This window comes from Carettochelys insculpta, chromosome 8 (assembly GCF_033958435.1).
Source record: "Carettochelys insculpta isolate YL-2023 chromosome 8, ASM3395843v1, whole genome shotgun sequence".
NCBI lineage: Eukaryota > Metazoa > Chordata > Testudines > Carettochelyidae > Carettochelys > Carettochelys insculpta.
In genome coordinates, this window is record NC_134144.1 from 44,560,183 (window position 1) to 44,578,802 (window position 18,620).

At 41.8% G+C, this 18,620-nt stretch overlaps 1 protein-coding gene across 8 annotated transcripts in view; it reads right to left on the minus strand.

The window, feature by feature from the left end:
- PKP4 (plakophilin 4) overlaps positions 1-18,620 on the minus strand; it is a 236,635-nt gene that overhangs the window by 165,081 nt on the left and 52,934 nt on the right. For 7 of the 8 annotated variants that reach the window (XM_075002029.1, XM_075002033.1, XM_075002034.1 and 4 more), the window contains one exon: positions 15,365-15,498. In XM_075002029.1, the coding sequence (XP_074858130.1) occupies positions 15,365-15,493 (129 nt within the window). In that variant the 5' untranslated portion in view covers positions 15,494-15,498. Of the gene's footprint in view, positions 1-15,364; positions 15,500-18,620 lie in introns of those variants that run through there. The other variant, XM_075002035.1, reaches the window with a different exon arrangement.

An 18,620-nucleotide genomic window follows, 5' to 3' on the forward strand; every position in this document is an offset into this window, starting at 1 on the left:
TTCCTCCGTTTTTGCGCTGATGGGGTTAGGGAAGCAGCTTTCCTTTTATGGGCCCCTGCGCGTCCCTCCTGCTGAGGCCGCTCCGGCACGTCTGACTGGAGGGCCTTGTCAAAGAGCAGCATTTTCAGCCGCATCCCTCTGTCCTTCCTTGCTCTGGCTGTGAGCTTTGCGCAGGAGCAGCATTTCTGGGTGACATGAGATTCCCCGAGGCACCTAATGCACTGACTGTGCCCATCGGAGGCTGGCATCACTTCGCGGCATGACTCACACTTTTTGAATCCTGAAGAGGACAGTGTGGTGAGTCTTTGAGTTGTTAATAGGGTACTTAGCACCTTCTCTGTGCCTGTTTCCCTCTCGGACTCAGGCTGCTGCGACAGGAGGCCTAATGGCCTTACGTCCTAGGGCCTCCGCTGCTTCGCTTGCTACTAAGGCTGTAAAACTTTACTTTTTACTCTTTTCTTTCTTTTTCTTTTTTTTTTTTTTTTTTTTTTTTGAAAACAACAACAAGCTAGCTTAAGCTAAAAGACTGAAAAAGAAACTCTAAACACTTTAAAAACATTAAATACGCTAACTCTGGCTGTAGCCTGAGCGGATTCCATCTGCAGCCGATGGCGGTTAAAGAGGAACTGGCGGAGACCGGATCGCGCACGTGGCCGGGAGCGCACAAGGGAGCGGGGCGCGCCGGCGCATGCGCGGTCTGGCAGAAACTGCTGGAAAGATCCGACCTGCGGTGCTGGGGCGAGCCCGACACCTATCATGGAGCACCCATGGGGACACTCGAGGAAGAATTACAATTTTGAAAGGCATCATCATAGCAGGGGATTTAAGTAATAACTTGATACTGCCAATAAAAGGAGAAATGCAATATCTCGAAATGTGAATGAAAGGAAGAGTTCACACAGTACTGCAATTGAAAAATCTCTGCTCAAGGCTCTTGAAATTATATCCCAGTGGGAAAAAAATAAACCAACAAACATTTTGGTACATAGTTTTTATATAAATCCACCTTCAGTACTTTCTTGATGATACCTCTTCACATCAAAAAAGGTAAATGTTAAAACCTTTTGGAACTCATATTTGTGATTTATTTAATATCTCCAATTTCACAAAGGCAAAATAAAGTTTAGAAAGCGAAAATTTGCTTATTCCAGTTACTCTAGAAACATGCACTTTAAAAAAAAAATCTTAAACTGTGGACATTTTGAATATTTCACACTAGCCTTATTATTGCACTAGTAAAAATTAGACACCATTAAACTTTCGCTTGATGCCTGTAAACATTCCCTCCATGATAGACTAAGGACTATACATTTATCTACACTACAAAATTAAGTCAATTTAAGTGGGGTTGATCTATAGCAAGCATAGCAAACATGTGGCCAGACCAAATTTTTTTTGCAGCCTGCAACAGAGGAGTGGGAGGTGTCCGGGAAGCTAGGGAAGTGTGTGTGAGCAAGCAGATGGGTAGGTCAGGCCCCAGGAGACATACAGAGAAACCCACCGTGCAGTGTCCCCTGCCCAACCCTGCCACATCTGCACATGCTCAGCAACTGCCGCACTACCTGGTAGCAGACCCACATGACTCAGCCTGTCCCCATAACATGATGGAAGAAGAAAGCAGGGATAGTACTGCAGCCTGTGGCCTCTAGTGGGGAGCAGGTCCACTCCCAGAGCTGCCCTGACAGGGCCTTCATTGGCACAGCAGTACCAGGCTGCCTGTGTATCTGCCTCCTGCTGGTCAGCCTGGGCCCCAGCTCTTCCCACCATGCTGGCCTGGCCAGACTCCTGCCAAGTTCACCTCATGCCCCAGTGGGGTCCACCCACTCCGTGTCTGCCCAGCAAGGGGAACAACCTGCCTCCTTGGCGGGGTCAGCCCTGCTTCCTGGAGCTGGGAGATGGAAAGGAAGAGGGCCCTTCTCGGCAGGGCTAGGCTGAGGCACACCTCCGAAGTGTGCATGCGGGAGGGGCAGCATTAGGAAGGATTGGCTGATTCACAGATCCCAGCCCCACAGGCAGCCAAGGGTTACAGGGACATGAACCTTAGGGAGACTGCTCACGAATCTGTGAAACTGACACCCTGGCCTGCAGCAGGCACTGGCAAAGCTGGACGTGGCTTAGGGGCCAGAATTGGTGGGGAGCACATTTGAAGCGCACAACTTCACATGCAGTGTACACACGAGGTCATGGCAGCTAGCATAGGTGCAATTTTGAAAATGTTATGTATCATATATAAGTATTTAAAAAGTATCTTAAATTTATATTTAAATAATAAATTATAGATGAACAAATAAATTTACACTTTTTTGAATTATAAAAACAGTAAAGTGCATATTAAGTATTAAATTCACCTAAAATTACTGTAGTATATAAAAACAAGACCTGAAAAAATATAAGTGTACCTTAAACATAATGTATAACAATAATTACAAATTTCCGATAGAAGCACATTTTCTTTGATGGCCCTGAAAGCTATCAGTTTTCATTTGTGTGGCCCTTAGTAGGCTTTGAGTTTGACATGCCTGATCTACAGCCACTGCAGCAATTAAATCAACTATTGGTGTCCACCCTGTCCAACTGCTGCTGGTGCATGTCCTCCCAGGAATACTTGAACCAACTGAAGTGGGATACTGTGGAGGAACTGACAGATGTGCAGGGCAAACAGCTGGCTTTTCCTGCAACAGCAATGATTGCGAGAGTCAAATGTGAAATAGCAGCAACCATGAAGCTGACAAGAACATCAATTTCACAGTTGGTAGGCTCTCTGCTGTGAAACTGAGCCCAACACTGGCCTCAGGATTTGGGAGTCGGCCCTCAATGTGGGGTGAGAGGACTCTAGTTGACGACTGCCAACTGAAGATGAATGTAATGCACTGTTTCCTAACTATAGCAACCAAAACACTATGCCTCTTGCAAGCTGGAGTTATTAAGTGGATGTAACGGGCAATTTACACTGGTGAGAGAACCACTGTAATGCAGACCCTGACAGAGTTAGATTGACATAAGGTTTACATCTACCTATCTCTATAGGTTAGACCATGCCTTAGTCTAGATCTTTTGCTTATCCTTATCTATATTTGTGACTTCTGTGGTTTAGGTAAAGGTGCAACTTCAGACAGATTTTGCTGAAAAGCTAAAAATGCCCCTGAAAACAGTCTTAGATTTAAATCTGGCTTATAATATAGCGGTTTATCACATTTATTTAAGTGATGGTACAAGTTGGAATACAGACAAGGCCTGGGTCTCCTGTGCTTCAGAAAAGCTATGAGATTATTTTAAATATTAAATTTTTAAAAGAGACTTATCCTTTGAGGTATTTTTCTAAAGTTAACCTTCACTTTGCACCTCCATTATTTTAATTATATGGAAAATTTACTTGAATTATGTTAAACAGGGGTAAACTTTTCATTCTTTTTTCTGCTTTGGGAAAATAGCCAAGGGTCATTTCTACATAGGCCACTTTCTTTGAAAGTGGCATGGTAATACATGGCCCGAAATAGGCTAACGAGGCACTGACAAATTCCCCACGCCTCATTAGCATACGGTCATGTGATTTGGAGTCCGGAAGACCATTCTTCCGGACTCCAAAATGGTGCTTAGAAGCGCGGCCCCCCAGGGGATGGCAGGGGGTGTCTTCTGGAAGGAAGTCCTTCTTCTGGAGGCCCCTTCTTCCCAAAAATTTTTGGGAAGAAGGGGCCTCCAGAAGAAGGACTTCCTTTCGGAAGCTCCCCCGGGGCCGCACTTCTACATGGCATTTTGGAGTCTGGAAGAATGGTCTTCCGAACTCCAAATCATGTTATCGTATGCTAATAAGCCATGGGGAATTTGCATCCACACCTCATTAGCATATTTCAGGCCGTGTATTACCATGCCACTTTTGAAGAAAATTTCTCGAAGTACTTGTTAATAATTTTGGACTCCTAAACAATGTACGAACGGGTGTAGAAATGGCCAAGGTGTGCCAACTTCAAACTACCTTAAAAATACAAGGCCATTGTAAACAAAATTAGTGAACAACAAGTTAAGCAGTAGCAAACAGTGTAGCAGTCTCAAGTTGAGTGGAATAAAATAAATAATTGCACTAGAAAATGTTCAGTTCTGGGCTTTCTGCCATACAGAAAGGGTGTTTAATTAGTGAGAGTGGCATGTCCATATCAACAAAAAAAATGAATACCAAAAGCTACATTTAGACTAAGATCCTTACTTTCACCAGCTCTAAGAAAGAGGTAAGACTACTCTTGCACTCTCATTTCTTCTCATTTCACTCTAGTCACAGAGGGGTAATTGTGTTAGTCTGTATTTTCACAAAACAAAATAGCAGTCCTGTAGCACTTTATAGACAAACAAAATAATCTGTTAGCTGATGAGCTTTCTTGGGAAAGACCCACTTATACAGATGTGGAAAATTTGGTGCTTTCCAGATCTGAAGAAGTGGGTCTGTCTCACAAAAGCTAATAAATTATTTTGTTAGTCTTCAAAGTGCTACAGGACTGTTTTGTTTTTTTTTTGCCAATTCACTCTCTTCTTCTCAACATTGAAATACATTCAGGGAAGCTGGCTCTTCTATTGAAGGTTGTGATTGATTTCTTTCTTTGATCACAAGACTATTATTCAAGTAGTTTATGTTTAACAAGCTTTCCTTTAATAAAAATAGGAGAAAGGTTTGAGCCTCTTTAAAGGAAAAAAAAATGTAGAAATATGCCATTCTCCATTTGCTGCCTACTAAAATGAACCACAGTATGGAGATTATAAAATTCATTTTACATAAATACATAGTTTCAATCCACTGCAGACGATAACACAACCCTAAATTTAATACAGATAATCAAGCATTATTGCTGTAAAAATATGAAAATGTTTTTATAATTAGATCTGGAAGTTTTCAAATGTTAACTTCCTTGAGGTGCAAATATCCACATTTCAACTAGTGAAGCATAATTAAGATTTCATTCAGTGACAGAATAATCCCTTTATAAGGCATGGAAAAAATGAAAATTACCCCCACCTTTTTCCAAAGAGATTTATTTTTCTCAAAGTGACAAGAAATGAGTAAATGTTGCACATTTAGTCATTGTTTAGGATTCCAAAATTATTAACAAGTACTTCGTGAAATTTTCAGCACCTGTACGTAGATGCTTCCATGGAAGCTCATCTTCTTACAACTTTTCTTTTATTTCCAAAAAATTAGGTAGATGTAGAGTATTGTAGGGTGATAAATCTGTCATAGTTAATGTTTTGCAGAACAGATTATATATCTCCTGTGCTAGTCTCCAGACAAACCACAAGGCATCAACTAGTCTTGAAACCAGGTATAAAAGCCTCATAGGAGTAGTTCATTCTGCTCAACATCTCTTTAGAATGCATCTATGTCCAGAAAAAAAAAAAAACAAAAAAAAACGACAGTGTGTCTCCATTCCTTTATCTTGGTTCAACTGTGTCACCAATACATTGTGGGTACCTATCCCACTGTGACTGCGGCCCCATTGCATTGTGTTTTTGTGCCAGTGTGTTATGGGAAAAAAATGCACCGCAAGGGAGGGGGTCTGGTATTATCCCAGAATGCAATGCCCTGACCCCACCGCTTGCCACTGGAAAACAAATGGCCTCAGGGGGAGAGAAATAGCTCAGGGGTTAGAGTACTGGCCTTGTAAACCCAGGGTTGCGAGTTTAATTCTTGAAAAGATTTCGAAAGATTGTGGGAAAGGTTAGATTTTTTTTTTTTTTTAAATCTATGCTGGGTGGTGACGGGTCCTGCTGTGAGTGCAGGGCACTGGACTTCATGACCTCTCAAGGTCCCTTCCAGCTCTATGAGATATGTATATCTCCATGTTTCAAGGAATTTCAGGCCGTTTTTTTCAAAGCCTGCCCCAGCTCACGCCACTGCATACCACTAACATAAATCCTGAACAGTTCATAGTCATTGCACAGTGAGTTATAACCACTTCCAAGAGTGTCATGCAGTATTTTATTAGACAAAGACAGTGGGAGGATGAGGTGGATGTGAACCTTGATTTGGACGACACTGAAGGACTGGAGACCATGAATGCACAACTGCTGGCAGCACTGGATGTAGGGCATGCAGTGGAGTGCCAGTTCTAGAGACATGAAACCAGCACACACTGGTGGGACCGCATTGTTTTGAAGGTCTGGGATGACCAGCAGTGGCTGCACAACTTCCACATGCACAGTGCCACTTTCATGTAACTTTGTGATTTGACAGCCCCCTCACCGAGAAGTGCTTGATACCAAAACAAGAGCTTTGACAGTTTACAAAACGAGTGGCAACGGCTCTGTGGAGATTTGCAATGCCCAACAGCTACCGGAACAGCATCCTGTGGTCAAGCCAAAGCCCTCCTGGTGACACTGTCTTTGCATCAGGTTTTCAGCTCCAGGATTTATCTGTCTCTCCCTGGGCCCCTACCTTTGACCAGAAAGATCTCAGAGAACATCATATCTATTCCCCACATTCCCTCATCCATACTTCCAGCACCTTGCAGTCACTCTTGATCTGTTTGCAGTCACACCTTGCAGCATCATTAGTGCCCACATAGATGAGTAGCATGGGATAGTTGGAGGGTCAATTGATCCTTGCTATTCCTTCCATAAAATCTCACGCAGCATATCTCCCAGGATGTCATGGCAGTGACACAAATGGGCACCTCTGACACGTAGAGTTCATTTTTTGAGCAAGGGATTCCTGAGATACTCAAGTTCATTCACCACAGCAGAAGGATTTTAATACCTATGTATTATGCATTTGACCCCTTGGCAGCTTTCAGAGAATCTTTGCTGTGCATTCGTTGTTCTATGCATGCATTCTGAAAGGTCTTCTTTTGAAGCAGTAAAAGGTACTCATCACCACAATGAAATCTTAAAGGCTCTTTTCAAACAATGCCTCCATATGCCAATAACAAACAGAATAGTACTCCATCCTAAGTAATGGTACAGCAGAGTTTGGGAACAGAGCACCTGAGCAGTGCAGGGGAAAAAAAAAAAAAAAATCTAAAAATCTTCTTTGTCAAGGCAACATCCTGGGTTACGTTAGGCGTAGCAAAGAGACGTTACCTACATCATGCCTATACAGACAGTGGGCCTACTCCATATAACCAATAAATGACCTTCCCCTGCCCTAAAGCAATGCACCCCCAGCCCGCCTCCATTCTATTTCAATGCCAGTATCTCACCAGAGCCGCTGTGGCTGCCGTGCGTTTCTCCCAGCAAGAGGTAGGGGGCATGCATGGAGGAGGGAGATGGCACTCCCCATGTGTGCCTCTCAGAAGCCGCATTTAAAGGCTTCAAGAGCTGCATGTGGCTTGAGCGCCACATGTTGGCCACCCCCATGTTCACCACAATTCAATGTCCTATTTGCCACATGTTAAGTGGCAAATGTATTGGACACCCAATCCTAAAGCATTCAAAAATAAAGCTCTACCCTGCAAAGCATTCATGGTCCACAACAGTAGGGCTCCCATTGTATATCCCCTAAGGTGCAGGACAGAAATCTCACTAAAACCTAGAGGAGCACAAAGCTCCTTTATTACACACCCTATCAGGTGCACAGTAGCAAAGCTGCTGTCCTTGCAGAGGTTCCCACACTTCCTAAGGTCTGCAGCTGTTGCATGCTTTTTGCCATCTGCAAAAAGAAGTTAGAGAAGGACAAAATTTGGAGATTCTGAACATTTCAAGGAAAAGAAATCATTTTGTTAAGTTGCTAAATTTCATAGGTTTAAGGAGAGAAAATTGTCTAAAAAGACACAAACCCTCTTAAATGTCATGAACAGTTGGGATAATGGGAGGCTTTTGTTTTTAGAATTTTCCACTTTTCTCTAAGACTGAGCAAAAACTCGTAAATCCTCTTCATAATCCTCTGGAGCTGCTTTGCAGTCTGATGTCCTTAAGCTACCAAAAAGACGGGTTAAGAAACTTCAGAACAGCCCAATGACCAGGCATAAACAAAATTTTTCTTAAAAAAAAAATACATTTTTGTTTGACACATGAACTGTTTTGTTTGCTAAAAATTAGCCCTGCACAAATGGAAAAGCAAGAGCACCAGGAGAGACAAAGAAATGTCAAATGGTTTAAAATTATCATGGTCAATTAACTGATACAGTCATAATGCCTCTTCCCATCCAATGCCTCCATATCAAGGTTTTGCCACCAATCTTACTGACAGGATTGCTCCATAGGTCTGCCTCTACATTGAAGAATGGATGGAAACAGAATTTTCTTACCAGGTTTGACCAAGCTTCCCTCACAGGAAGTCATCACATCTAAAATAATTCAGTCAACAATGCCTGAAATTCTCATTAATTTCTCATTCAACCTAGACGCAAAATGGGGTTTGTGTGGTTATAGCAGCCAAAATTATGTCTGGTTTAACAAGGAAGAAAAAATTATAATTTTCCAGGTTTGGAAAATGCAAGCTCTCCTGAGATGGTGGGAGATGTAATTTGCTAGAACCATTCTAGATTTCTTATCTGTGCATAAAGGAAATGTGTTGAAATTACAGTTGACTTTCTTCAAATAAATTTCAGGAATAAAAGAACTGAAATTTTTTATTTGTACCAATTAATTTTACATCCTGAGAGACGTCTAAACTTATTAATAAAAACTAGACAGCTGCAAATGGTAGTCCTAGGCATGGATACAAATTATGAGCAAATTCAACAGTCTACATGTAAAAGTTCTGTAGAACGTTTTGTGAAATTCAGCACAGAACCCATCTTCACCAGAAGTCTTTCCAACGTTGTTTCCTTTTATAGCCTGAGTGAGTTCTGTTCTTTTTAGTGTGGTGAACAAATATTCCTTTTGAATAGTCAGGGATCTGTGGCAGACACAATCCACTAAAAAATTAGCTAGGGAATATTTACTGATTCATCTACAACTAAACATAATTTTGCATAAAACTGCTGAAATGATTTTTAATATGAGACTGCATTGCATATAATTTATTCCTGATATCACCAATAGCAATCTTACTTCTGTTAGCTTTTTGTTTAAGTCTATATGCCAAGAACTTGCCAGCTCTCACCACATTCTATATAGCTGGCTTCAAACTGAATAAATCAAGTTCAGCTTTTTGGAACAGAAGTCTGTTGACTGCATATCTTAGACTGATGACAGTTCTGAGTTTCTCTGGGTGAGGGCAGAAGCACAGTTTACCTCCAATTTCTTAATTACTTCTGACAAGGTATTAATTCTTTGCTCTCTTCATAACTTTTTTTCTCTTTAAATAGGTGGCATAATAGATATATGGTCTCTAAGGAAGACTTTAAAGGCTTCCCAAAGAATGTCAGCTGATGAAATAGTGGAGCATTTGTTTTCAAATAATTCTAACTCCTTCTGAGCAGAGTTAATAAATTATGTATCAGATGTCTGAGAGGTATTAAACCACCTCCATCTTTATTGTTGTTGCATACCCTTAGGATCTAAAAGCCACATGTATAGCAGCAGTAATACCAATGCCGCAATCCGTAAAGACTCAGTAAAAGCAGAAGGCCTAGTATAAGCACTCCTAAGACCAGCCATTCAAGATAGGTGAGCAATCTGAAGGCACTCGAGACCAATAAGATGGAAGCATGCTGGGACAGACCCTTCAGAGTACAAGAATGCCTAGGCATAGATAATTACCTCATAGCCTTCCCAGACCCCGATCTTAAGCCTAAGGTATATTATGGTAATTCTCTAAAGTCCTTTCATTTCTGAGAATTCAAAAAGTTTTTCAGTTTACTGCTCAAGAGAAGGAAGATATGGGGTGGCCTGATGGAGCCTACTATGACAGGAAAGGCAAGGGTGGAATAGAAGTGGTAACCCTCTCCATGAGTCTCAGCCATGAACAGCAATGGCAGATCATGGAGCTATGCAACAGGTTTGCCCCAATATTCTCAGCCACCACAGGATGGACTGAATGGATGTTCTACTCCATTGACACACGTAGTGCTCACCCAGTCAGAGCCCAACCCTACTGAATGGCTCTTTCAGACAAATCCACTATAAAGAAGCAGATCAAGGACATGATAGAGGAGGGTGTAGTTCACCCTTCTGAGAGTTCACTGACTTTTCTAGTAGTCCTAGCTCCCAAAAAAGAAAGAGAAATCTGCTTTTTGTGTGGATTACTATAAGCTGAATGTTGTCAGCTCACACAGAAAACTATCCCATGCTACACATAGATGAGCTACTGGAGAAACATGGGCATGTTCAATTCATGTTCACCCAAGACTTAACTCTGGGTTACTGGCAGGTACCTCTGGATGAATCCACCAAGCAAAGGTCAGCCTACATTACACATGCAGGTCTGTGAGTTTAACAATCTCCCTTTTGGGCTACACAATGCACTTGAGACCTTCCAAAGGCTCAATCTACTATCTGGATTTTGGGAGTTTGTAGTAGTTTATCTAGAAGATGATGTGGCTGTATTCTCTGGTTCATGGGCAGATCATGTAGGACAACTCCAAACTGTCTTCCAACACATAAGGGACACAGGGCTAACAGTTAAGGCAAAATATATCAAACTGGCCTAAAAAGGATGACTTACCTTGGACACCAGGTGAGTCAAGGAACTCCACGGGCTAAGTTAGAGGCTATCCAAGATTGACCTATCCATAAGTCAAAGAAACAGATCCAGTCTCTTTCTTAGACTTGACAGGGTATTACAGGCGATTTGTACCCCCCTACAGTCAGATCGCCACTCAGCTAACTGACCTGACCAGAAAGAAAGAACCAAATTTGGTCAAGTGGACTGACCAGTGTTAAGAAGCTTTTGAGCAGCTTAAGCTTGCCCTGATGTCTGATGCTGTACTACGGGACCCAGACTATGACAAGTCTTTTGTCATCACCACAGATGCGTGCAAGGATGGTGTGGGGGACGATCTGATGCAGAAAGGGCCAGATCAACTATTTCACCCTATCGTGTTTCTGAGCAAAAAAGGGAGAGCGACTGGTCTATTGCAGAACAAGAATGCTATGCTACTGTGTATGTTCTAGAGCATGGGTACGCAAATGGTGGGTGGGTGGCAGAGCACGAAATTTCCAAAGGGGGAATAGCAATTGCCTTCCCCTTCCCTCCTTCCACAGGGGCTCTCCTTTGCCTCCTGCAGTCACCTGCCCTGTGGAACACTCGCTGCCTGCCTCCCTGGTTTCTTCTGGCAGCGACAGTTTCATTTCCGATCTCCCCCTCTCTCTACAGGGGCCCCCTTTGCCTCCTGCAGGTTCTCTCCAATCAGCTACTTCCCTGCCCTGCAGTCCCTGCCCTGAAATTCTTCTCACAGCTCCTTACATGGTGGTTTGTGTTACCTCAGTTTACACTAAAGACCATCCCAGGGTTACGCTCAAGTGTATTTTATTAAATGCCACTATTGGATTAAAGGGGAACTAACTTTCAAGCACACATTCTTACCTTCATATGTGGGTGAAGAGCTGCACAGGTACAGCTGAGGAACCCAAGGCATAGCGGGTCCAGTATGTCTGGTTGCAATCAGGAAGCCAAGGCAGCAATATGATTGTCTGACCCCCTTTCTCAGCATAGCAGTCAGGAGCAATCTGCTCTGTGTCTGGTTGCAATCAGGAATCCAAGGTAGCAAGATGACTGTCTGACCCCCTTCTCAGCATAGTACTCAGGAGCAATCTGCTCTGCCTGAGTACTACACCGACAAAAGAGCAAGCTGACAAGGGGCTCCCATTCCTAATACACATCCATCCTGGAGGGAGGTGGGAGAGGCCCAAGGCCAGAGCCCTAGGTCGCCTCCTGCCTCCCCAGCCAGACAAGACAAACTCCTGCTTTGTAGCCATCTTTTATATGTTTTAGCCCATAGCTCTTGTCCTGTCCCACCACCCAGGAGGCTTTGTGACCATGAGTCAACACCACTGTCCCAGGTCCCTGTATGACTGTGAGGCATCAGCTAACAGCAGATGGAATTTGATCTTCTCCTGATGGGGCCTCTTTCTCAGATGGCTTCTTTTGCAGAGCTTGGCTCCTATTATTCTCTGGCCATCAAGGTGCTGCTGGCAGCTGATTGTCCAGACACGCTGGCTTCAGGGATTGATGCCTTTGCACACATGCCACATTTACTCTTTCCTCACTCATACAAAGGAAAGCTCAATTCAGAGAAAGAAATTTCTCTCACAGAGAAACAGCCAGGATCTTCTACAGAGTCTTGACTTATATCCAGTAGCCCCAGGACCAGGAGGCTGCTGGATATTCAAATATTCTGGATAAGAGAGAGGTATACCTACCAATGCATAACACTAAAGGAAAACAAGATTAGATATTAAAAAAGCAGACAAATGTATGCAGAGTACTTTATTAGCCAAGAACAGCAGTATTGTACACTGTAAACATATTGTATTTGATATATTTGTTTGTATGTGTGTTCATTATACTGTACTTATGGAAAATGTAACTAAAATTTACATATGGTTAAGGTGCCAGTTATTTAAGAGTTCCAGATGATAGAATGCCGGATATGAAAGAAAGAGTTTACTGTATCTAACCCACAATACCTAACACAGATCTAGCAGCTGCTACAAAAAAAACTTATGAAACAAAACGTAACTGTATAGAACAAAGCTACATCTATAAAACAAAGCTACTGTCACAAAACTTACAGAAAAAGTTACACAAATTAAAACCAGCAGTGACTGAAAATTATATAACTTACATCAGCATTGTACTGGATTGAGTGTAGGCTTCATACAATAGGGTTTTTTTTTTTTAATTATTATTTATTTATGGTGGGATGCTCTTATTTCTGTGCAACTCCTTGGCAAACAGAGGTTGGAGGTTTTGCCCTTGGGAAGTGATTCCAAGTGATTTGTTTCCTTGAAAAGGGGGATTTTGTTAGTTGATGGTGGCAGCTACCAATTGATTTCAGGGAAGACTGAAGTCAGGAAAATTTTTCTCTCTGGGAACTAGCCAACCTCCATTACCTGCACATGAAGTGCCAGGGTAGAGAATCAGCCATGCGAGGGACCAATAAAAAGAACTGTCCCAGAGTGAAAAATTGTAACACAAGCAGGAAATATACTGGAAGATGGGTTCTCACTAGGGCATAGCAATTAAACAACAAAGACTGCCTCAAAACACTCATTCTTGAAAGCTGCTGGAACTTGGAGATGTGTTTCTATTTGTGTTACATCATCTCTGCCATACACTCCAATTGTTTTTGTCCTTTTGCCTCTCCCTCTTTTCTAAACCAGCTGAGTAGGATGGTACATGCATCTCATCTGAAGTTATTCGTATAAGATGAAGTCTTAAAGCTCTCTCTGATAGGACTATGCACTCAATATCAACTTGCTGGTACAACCAAGAAAATTAAAAGGGGGACAGATGGCAGGAAATCTTGTAGAGACATATATAAGCCAAATCAAAGAATTCTGAGTTAAATCTGCTATGGCATCATAATCTAAATATTCTTTGCATAGGTACTGTAATTTGCAACACATGAATTTCTGAATCAATAAGCGATCTTGAGTCTCTATTTTATAGCTATCACTCTAAGAGCAAAGGGTCAATATTAACATGGGACAAGTTATGACGACAACTGCTTTGATAGTTATTTGGAGTCAAAGCTCCAACTGAATTGCCTACTGATTTTTATATAAAAATATTTTTAATAAAGCTATTAGAGAACTACTTTTGTAAAAGAGGAATTTGTAGGTTACATTTGTGTGTAGAAATCCAAGATAGGACTGTCTGCCTTCCAGATGTCAGTTTGTGTACCCAATTACTGCTTTTATTCATGTTAGTATAATTTCATTCTGTATTACACAGTTAAAAGGTTCTCTTTAAAAATACTTTTTTTCCAGAATAATTCACATGCTGAGCATGCTTTCTTAAAATAAACATTCTGAAAACCTTGACTTCTATAGAACAGTAGACAAAACCTTAACAAGAACAATGCATGATAAGTATGAAATATTTAAAGAAGGAATAGTTCTCTCACTTCTAATATTTATCTAAACTACAGATTTCAAAGTGCATGTCTAGATCAGTTAAAACCATCCTCCCAAACAATAAAATTAACATGACAAGGCACTCACAAGAAGTCTCAATAGTCAACCTGTTGACTGCAGATTACTGAAACATTCCTGCAACTACCTATGCATACAGTTCTTATAGTCACAAAGATTTCCATTAGCTTTTCTGCATTAAAACTAAATTTAAAATATGACAAAGATTTCAGGGCGTGGACAAAAACACACACAGATTATGATATTATTTCCTTTGACTGCAGACACAACCCTACTTTCTCAGATTCTGACACCCACCCGGTTGGGGTTTACATCTTAGTCATTTCACAATACATTATTTATGCCTTTGGGAATTCTGTACACAATATTTTAAAATTCTGTGCATTTTATTTGCAAAAGAACAAAATAATCATGCCAGTTTCAATTATTTTGGTAAACTTATTTCAAAATGCCTTAAAGTATGTCTGCAACAATACAGACAACAACAAAAATTCAGAAAATGTTTTGAACTCATAAATTCCTTAACAGACATATTAATACAGAACTCTGAGTAATAATTAATTTAAATTACTATACAGCAGTGTATTTCCAACACTACACAGTAGAACTAAGGCTCGGGAAAGCCCGGAGTAAAAGAACCTGAGGAGGAGGGAAGTAATTGCTGGAAAGGAGACTGGGAGCAAACCTGGAAGGTTTTAGGAGCTGGGGAGAAGAAACAAGTATTTTTTTGGTGGGGAAGTGTGGAGAAAGCCATTATTAGAGATGTGGGGAGCCTCCCCCACTCAGACCCTGACTAACCTCTAGCCTCTCCCATTCATTCTAGGAGAGCGAAGATGTGCCTGCCCTTCTCTGTACTCTCCACATGTTCCTGCACTCCACTATCATTCAGTTCTTAGCTCAATGCTGTTTTCCCACTAGCTCCTATGCCCCTGCCCAAGTCTGCACTCCCAGTAGCCTTTTTGAACACCAGTGAATGTGACACTCCAACCAGCCAGCCCATGTGCCCATTTGTGTGTGTCCCCCTCAGCCAGACCTGCAGAAATGTCAGTGTGTGAAAAGCAGCCTCTGTGCTCTCCCTCTCTCTAGCTGGTGTTCCTGGCTCATGACACAGCTGTCATCTCTTGGAGCACCAAAGCAGCCCCTGGAGGGCATATGGAGTAACTGCAGTGCCTCTCCAGAATATATGTTTTTCTCCAGGTGCGGGGAACTGATGGGGACAAGAATTGTGCACGTGCAGTGGAACAGAATTCTCCAAAGAATAAGTTCAGAATAGGAAAAAAACACACAAAACAAAAACCAAAACACCTTTTTGAAATTCCTGAGTTGAAATAAGGAAACAAAACATGTATGAAGAGTAGGACATGGCTAGTGCTGAAAGACAACAAGAAAATAAAAATACCTGCTCTTTTACAGATGCTAGGATGGTAGTGGCAGTTGTCTCTGCTTCCATGCCTGGGCCTGTGGCGGTTTCCTGGGTGGTCTGCTGCATCCCCTCCTCCACCAATGGTGTCTGCTCAGGAGCCGGCATATTGCCTAAAACCAAACACATAAGTTAATATTTTCAGCTGGTGATGTTTAAGTAAATGTAAGTCTTTTGGCCTAGATTTTACTTTTGTGGGCTTTTCAGTCTTTTTTTGGCAAAAAATATTATTATCACGGCACTTCACTATGGCATTTTCAGTTGTAATTTTTTTTCAGACAAAGAGCACAAAGTGCATTAAAAACACTTAAAAATATTGCTTTATATACCAAGTAGAGATAGACAATGCAAGAAATTTTGTTTATTAGTAAATAAATGATGAACAGCTTTTAGTCAACATAAAAAGTTTAGGAACATTAGGTATTTACTCACATGTGCACTTTACAACACTGAATAATAATAGAAAGCAGCATGTACTAAGAGTATTTATAACTAGAAAGCACTACACAAAGGTTTTTAATTGTTAATGATTAATGCACACATTTTGAAGAAAGAACAAGAAGCCATGTGGCACCTTATAGGCTAACAGATTTATTGGAACATAAGCTTTTGTGGATAAAGACCCACTTCATCAGATGCAATAGACCTGACAAAATGGCTCTTCACCTAATCTGTCTCAGGTTCCCTTTCTGCAAAATATCAGAGGGGTAGCCGTGCTAGTTGGTATTCACAAAAACGAGGAGGAGGTCTGCGGCACCTAACAAATGAACAGATGTATTGGAGCATAAGCTTTCATGGGTGAACTGCCCAAGGCCTGTACACAGTAAGCTGAGTGTGGCATAGTTTGGAATTAGAACTCAAATTCTAAACCTCATGATCAAAGAAAAGGTTTGATCTAACACGGGGGGTTCTCATTCTTTTTTCTACAGAACTCCTCCCTCCCCTCAACATGCTATAAAAAGTCCTCATCCTACCTTTGCCTCAAACAACTGTTTTTCTGCATGTAAAAAGTCACGTGTAGCAATGAGCAAGTAGGGTAACCTTCTGAGGCCTCATGCCGAAAAGGTCCTTGGAAAGCTAAGCTGGTCAGGCTTCAGCTCCAAGTGGCAAGGATCATGGTCCTAGGATTCAGCCCCATGCAGCAGAGTTTTGACTTTCTGCTCTGGGACCCAGCAAGAATAATACTGACCTCACTTGGTGGGGCCCCTGAAACCTTCATGTGGCCACCCAGGGGACCCAGACTGGCGAGAACCATTAGTCTAATCAGTTGAAGACAAAAAGTATGTTCAGGAGTGAGAAATGAGTAAATGTTCTAATACGTATTGCTGTACCATCTACATGTGGTGCCCCTTTCTTCCTTCAAAAGAAGAAGGAAAACAATACAAATGAGAATGAACTTGTACTCTTATAGCCCCTTCCAGTCAACACTATCAGAATTCTTTATGTTTAATTAATTACTCATAACATCCATCCTACATACATGTGATAAGTATCTTCATATTCACTTTTACAGAGGACAAAACTGGAGCTTCACTGAAAACTTGCCAGGCACGCATCGTAAGATTCTTGAATTCCTGGCCAGTGTTTAATAACATCAGCTCTTTCCTGCCTAACGATTATATGCTCATTCAACTTTTAACTCCTACTTAAAGGAAAAAGAATTGTCTGCATAATAAGGTATAAGAAATGGAAGATGCATACAAGAAGCTTACTTTTACTGTATAATCTTCAGAAAAGAGGGCTTGTTGCAGAGCATTTTGGATAAAGTGTACAAGAACTCCTGTAAAACGTTAGCTGATTAGAACTGATATAGATCTTGAATGTGTTTTTCCCCCCTTCACTTTGTAATTCTTGTAAAATTCACACTTTTAAAAGAATAATTTTTCCTTGTTAAATAATTATTCCTAAATATATCCTCTTTAATTTTATGCATACCCGATACATAATGGCCAACTGCACGGCAGAAGTGTACTTTGTCTAAGATGAACTTTCACAGATACGTGAACTAGAGTCTGTGATATTTCAGAGACCTTAAAGAAATTAAGAGCAATTAAGCAGACGTGTGCGGAATATAGAAGGAAGGCAGGCTCTCCAAGACTGTGGTTTCCAGACGATAAAAGCTACAGAGCCAAAGCCTATGGAAGGGGCAATGCGTAGGTTGTGCTAGGATCTGCTGCAAGAAGCACATTTCATAGGAAAGCTTTGAGGAAGTCACAAGGTCATGCATCACTGAAATCATTTCATGTATATCCTTGCCTCCCCAAGCAACCTCTGAACGCTCTCCCACACTAACCCTGCCACCTCATTTCCATTTAAAAATGCCAATCCCGATTACTGAGAAAAACTTCCAGGTTCTACTTCCATTAAAATTGAGCTCTATTTGTCCACCTTTTATTCTTCTAGATAAGGCAGACTTCAACATTAAACACCATGACCTCAGAAGAGAACAGAAACAATGTTTAGTGATGCTTTTCCCCATAGCATGTTTAATTCTGCTGTCCCACTGAAGGCTAGACATGTCAGTCTGCAAGCTGTGACAAATAAAGAAAAAAAAAAGAGATAATGTGGACTGACTCACCAGCAAAAGGAAGAGACAGGATAATACAGGTTGAATTTCTCTGGTCCAGGACAGTGGTCTAGCAACATGTTGCTGAACCAGAGAGCCATTGGACCACAGGACCCCCGTGGCTGTGGTTGGTGGGAGCTTGGAGTGGAGCAGGTCTGGCATAGTCTGAGGATTCAGGCAGATGGGAGCAGAGCCTGGCCAGTAGGCTGGGAACTGAGAGCACTGGCAGCCTGAGGGCAGGGAATGGGGCCAGTGGCCATAAGTGTTGCTTGACCTGGCAACCCCCAGGGAAAGCCCAGAGGCTTGACCTCCTCTCTTCCGGCAAACTCCCTTATTTGGGATTGCTCAAGTCCTGAGAATGCCAGACTAGGGAGGTCCTACATGTAAAGTAAAAGCTCTTTTATCCAGCTTGTTGAGGAAAATGGGTGGGCTGCAGAATGCTAGTTAGCCAAATATTTTAATGGGGGTTAAGGACATGAATGAAGGGATTCAAGTTCAAGAGGGTGGCATGGTGGCGCTGTGGCGGAGGGGATAGGAGTACAGGTGAGTGTGCGGAGGTCGAGCTTGAGGGGGCAATTTGGCTATGAGGTTTGGAGCCTGGGAAGAGTTTCACGGTGTTGGATCCAGGCAGTACTCACCTTAACAGCTCTATGCAAGTGATGACGACCT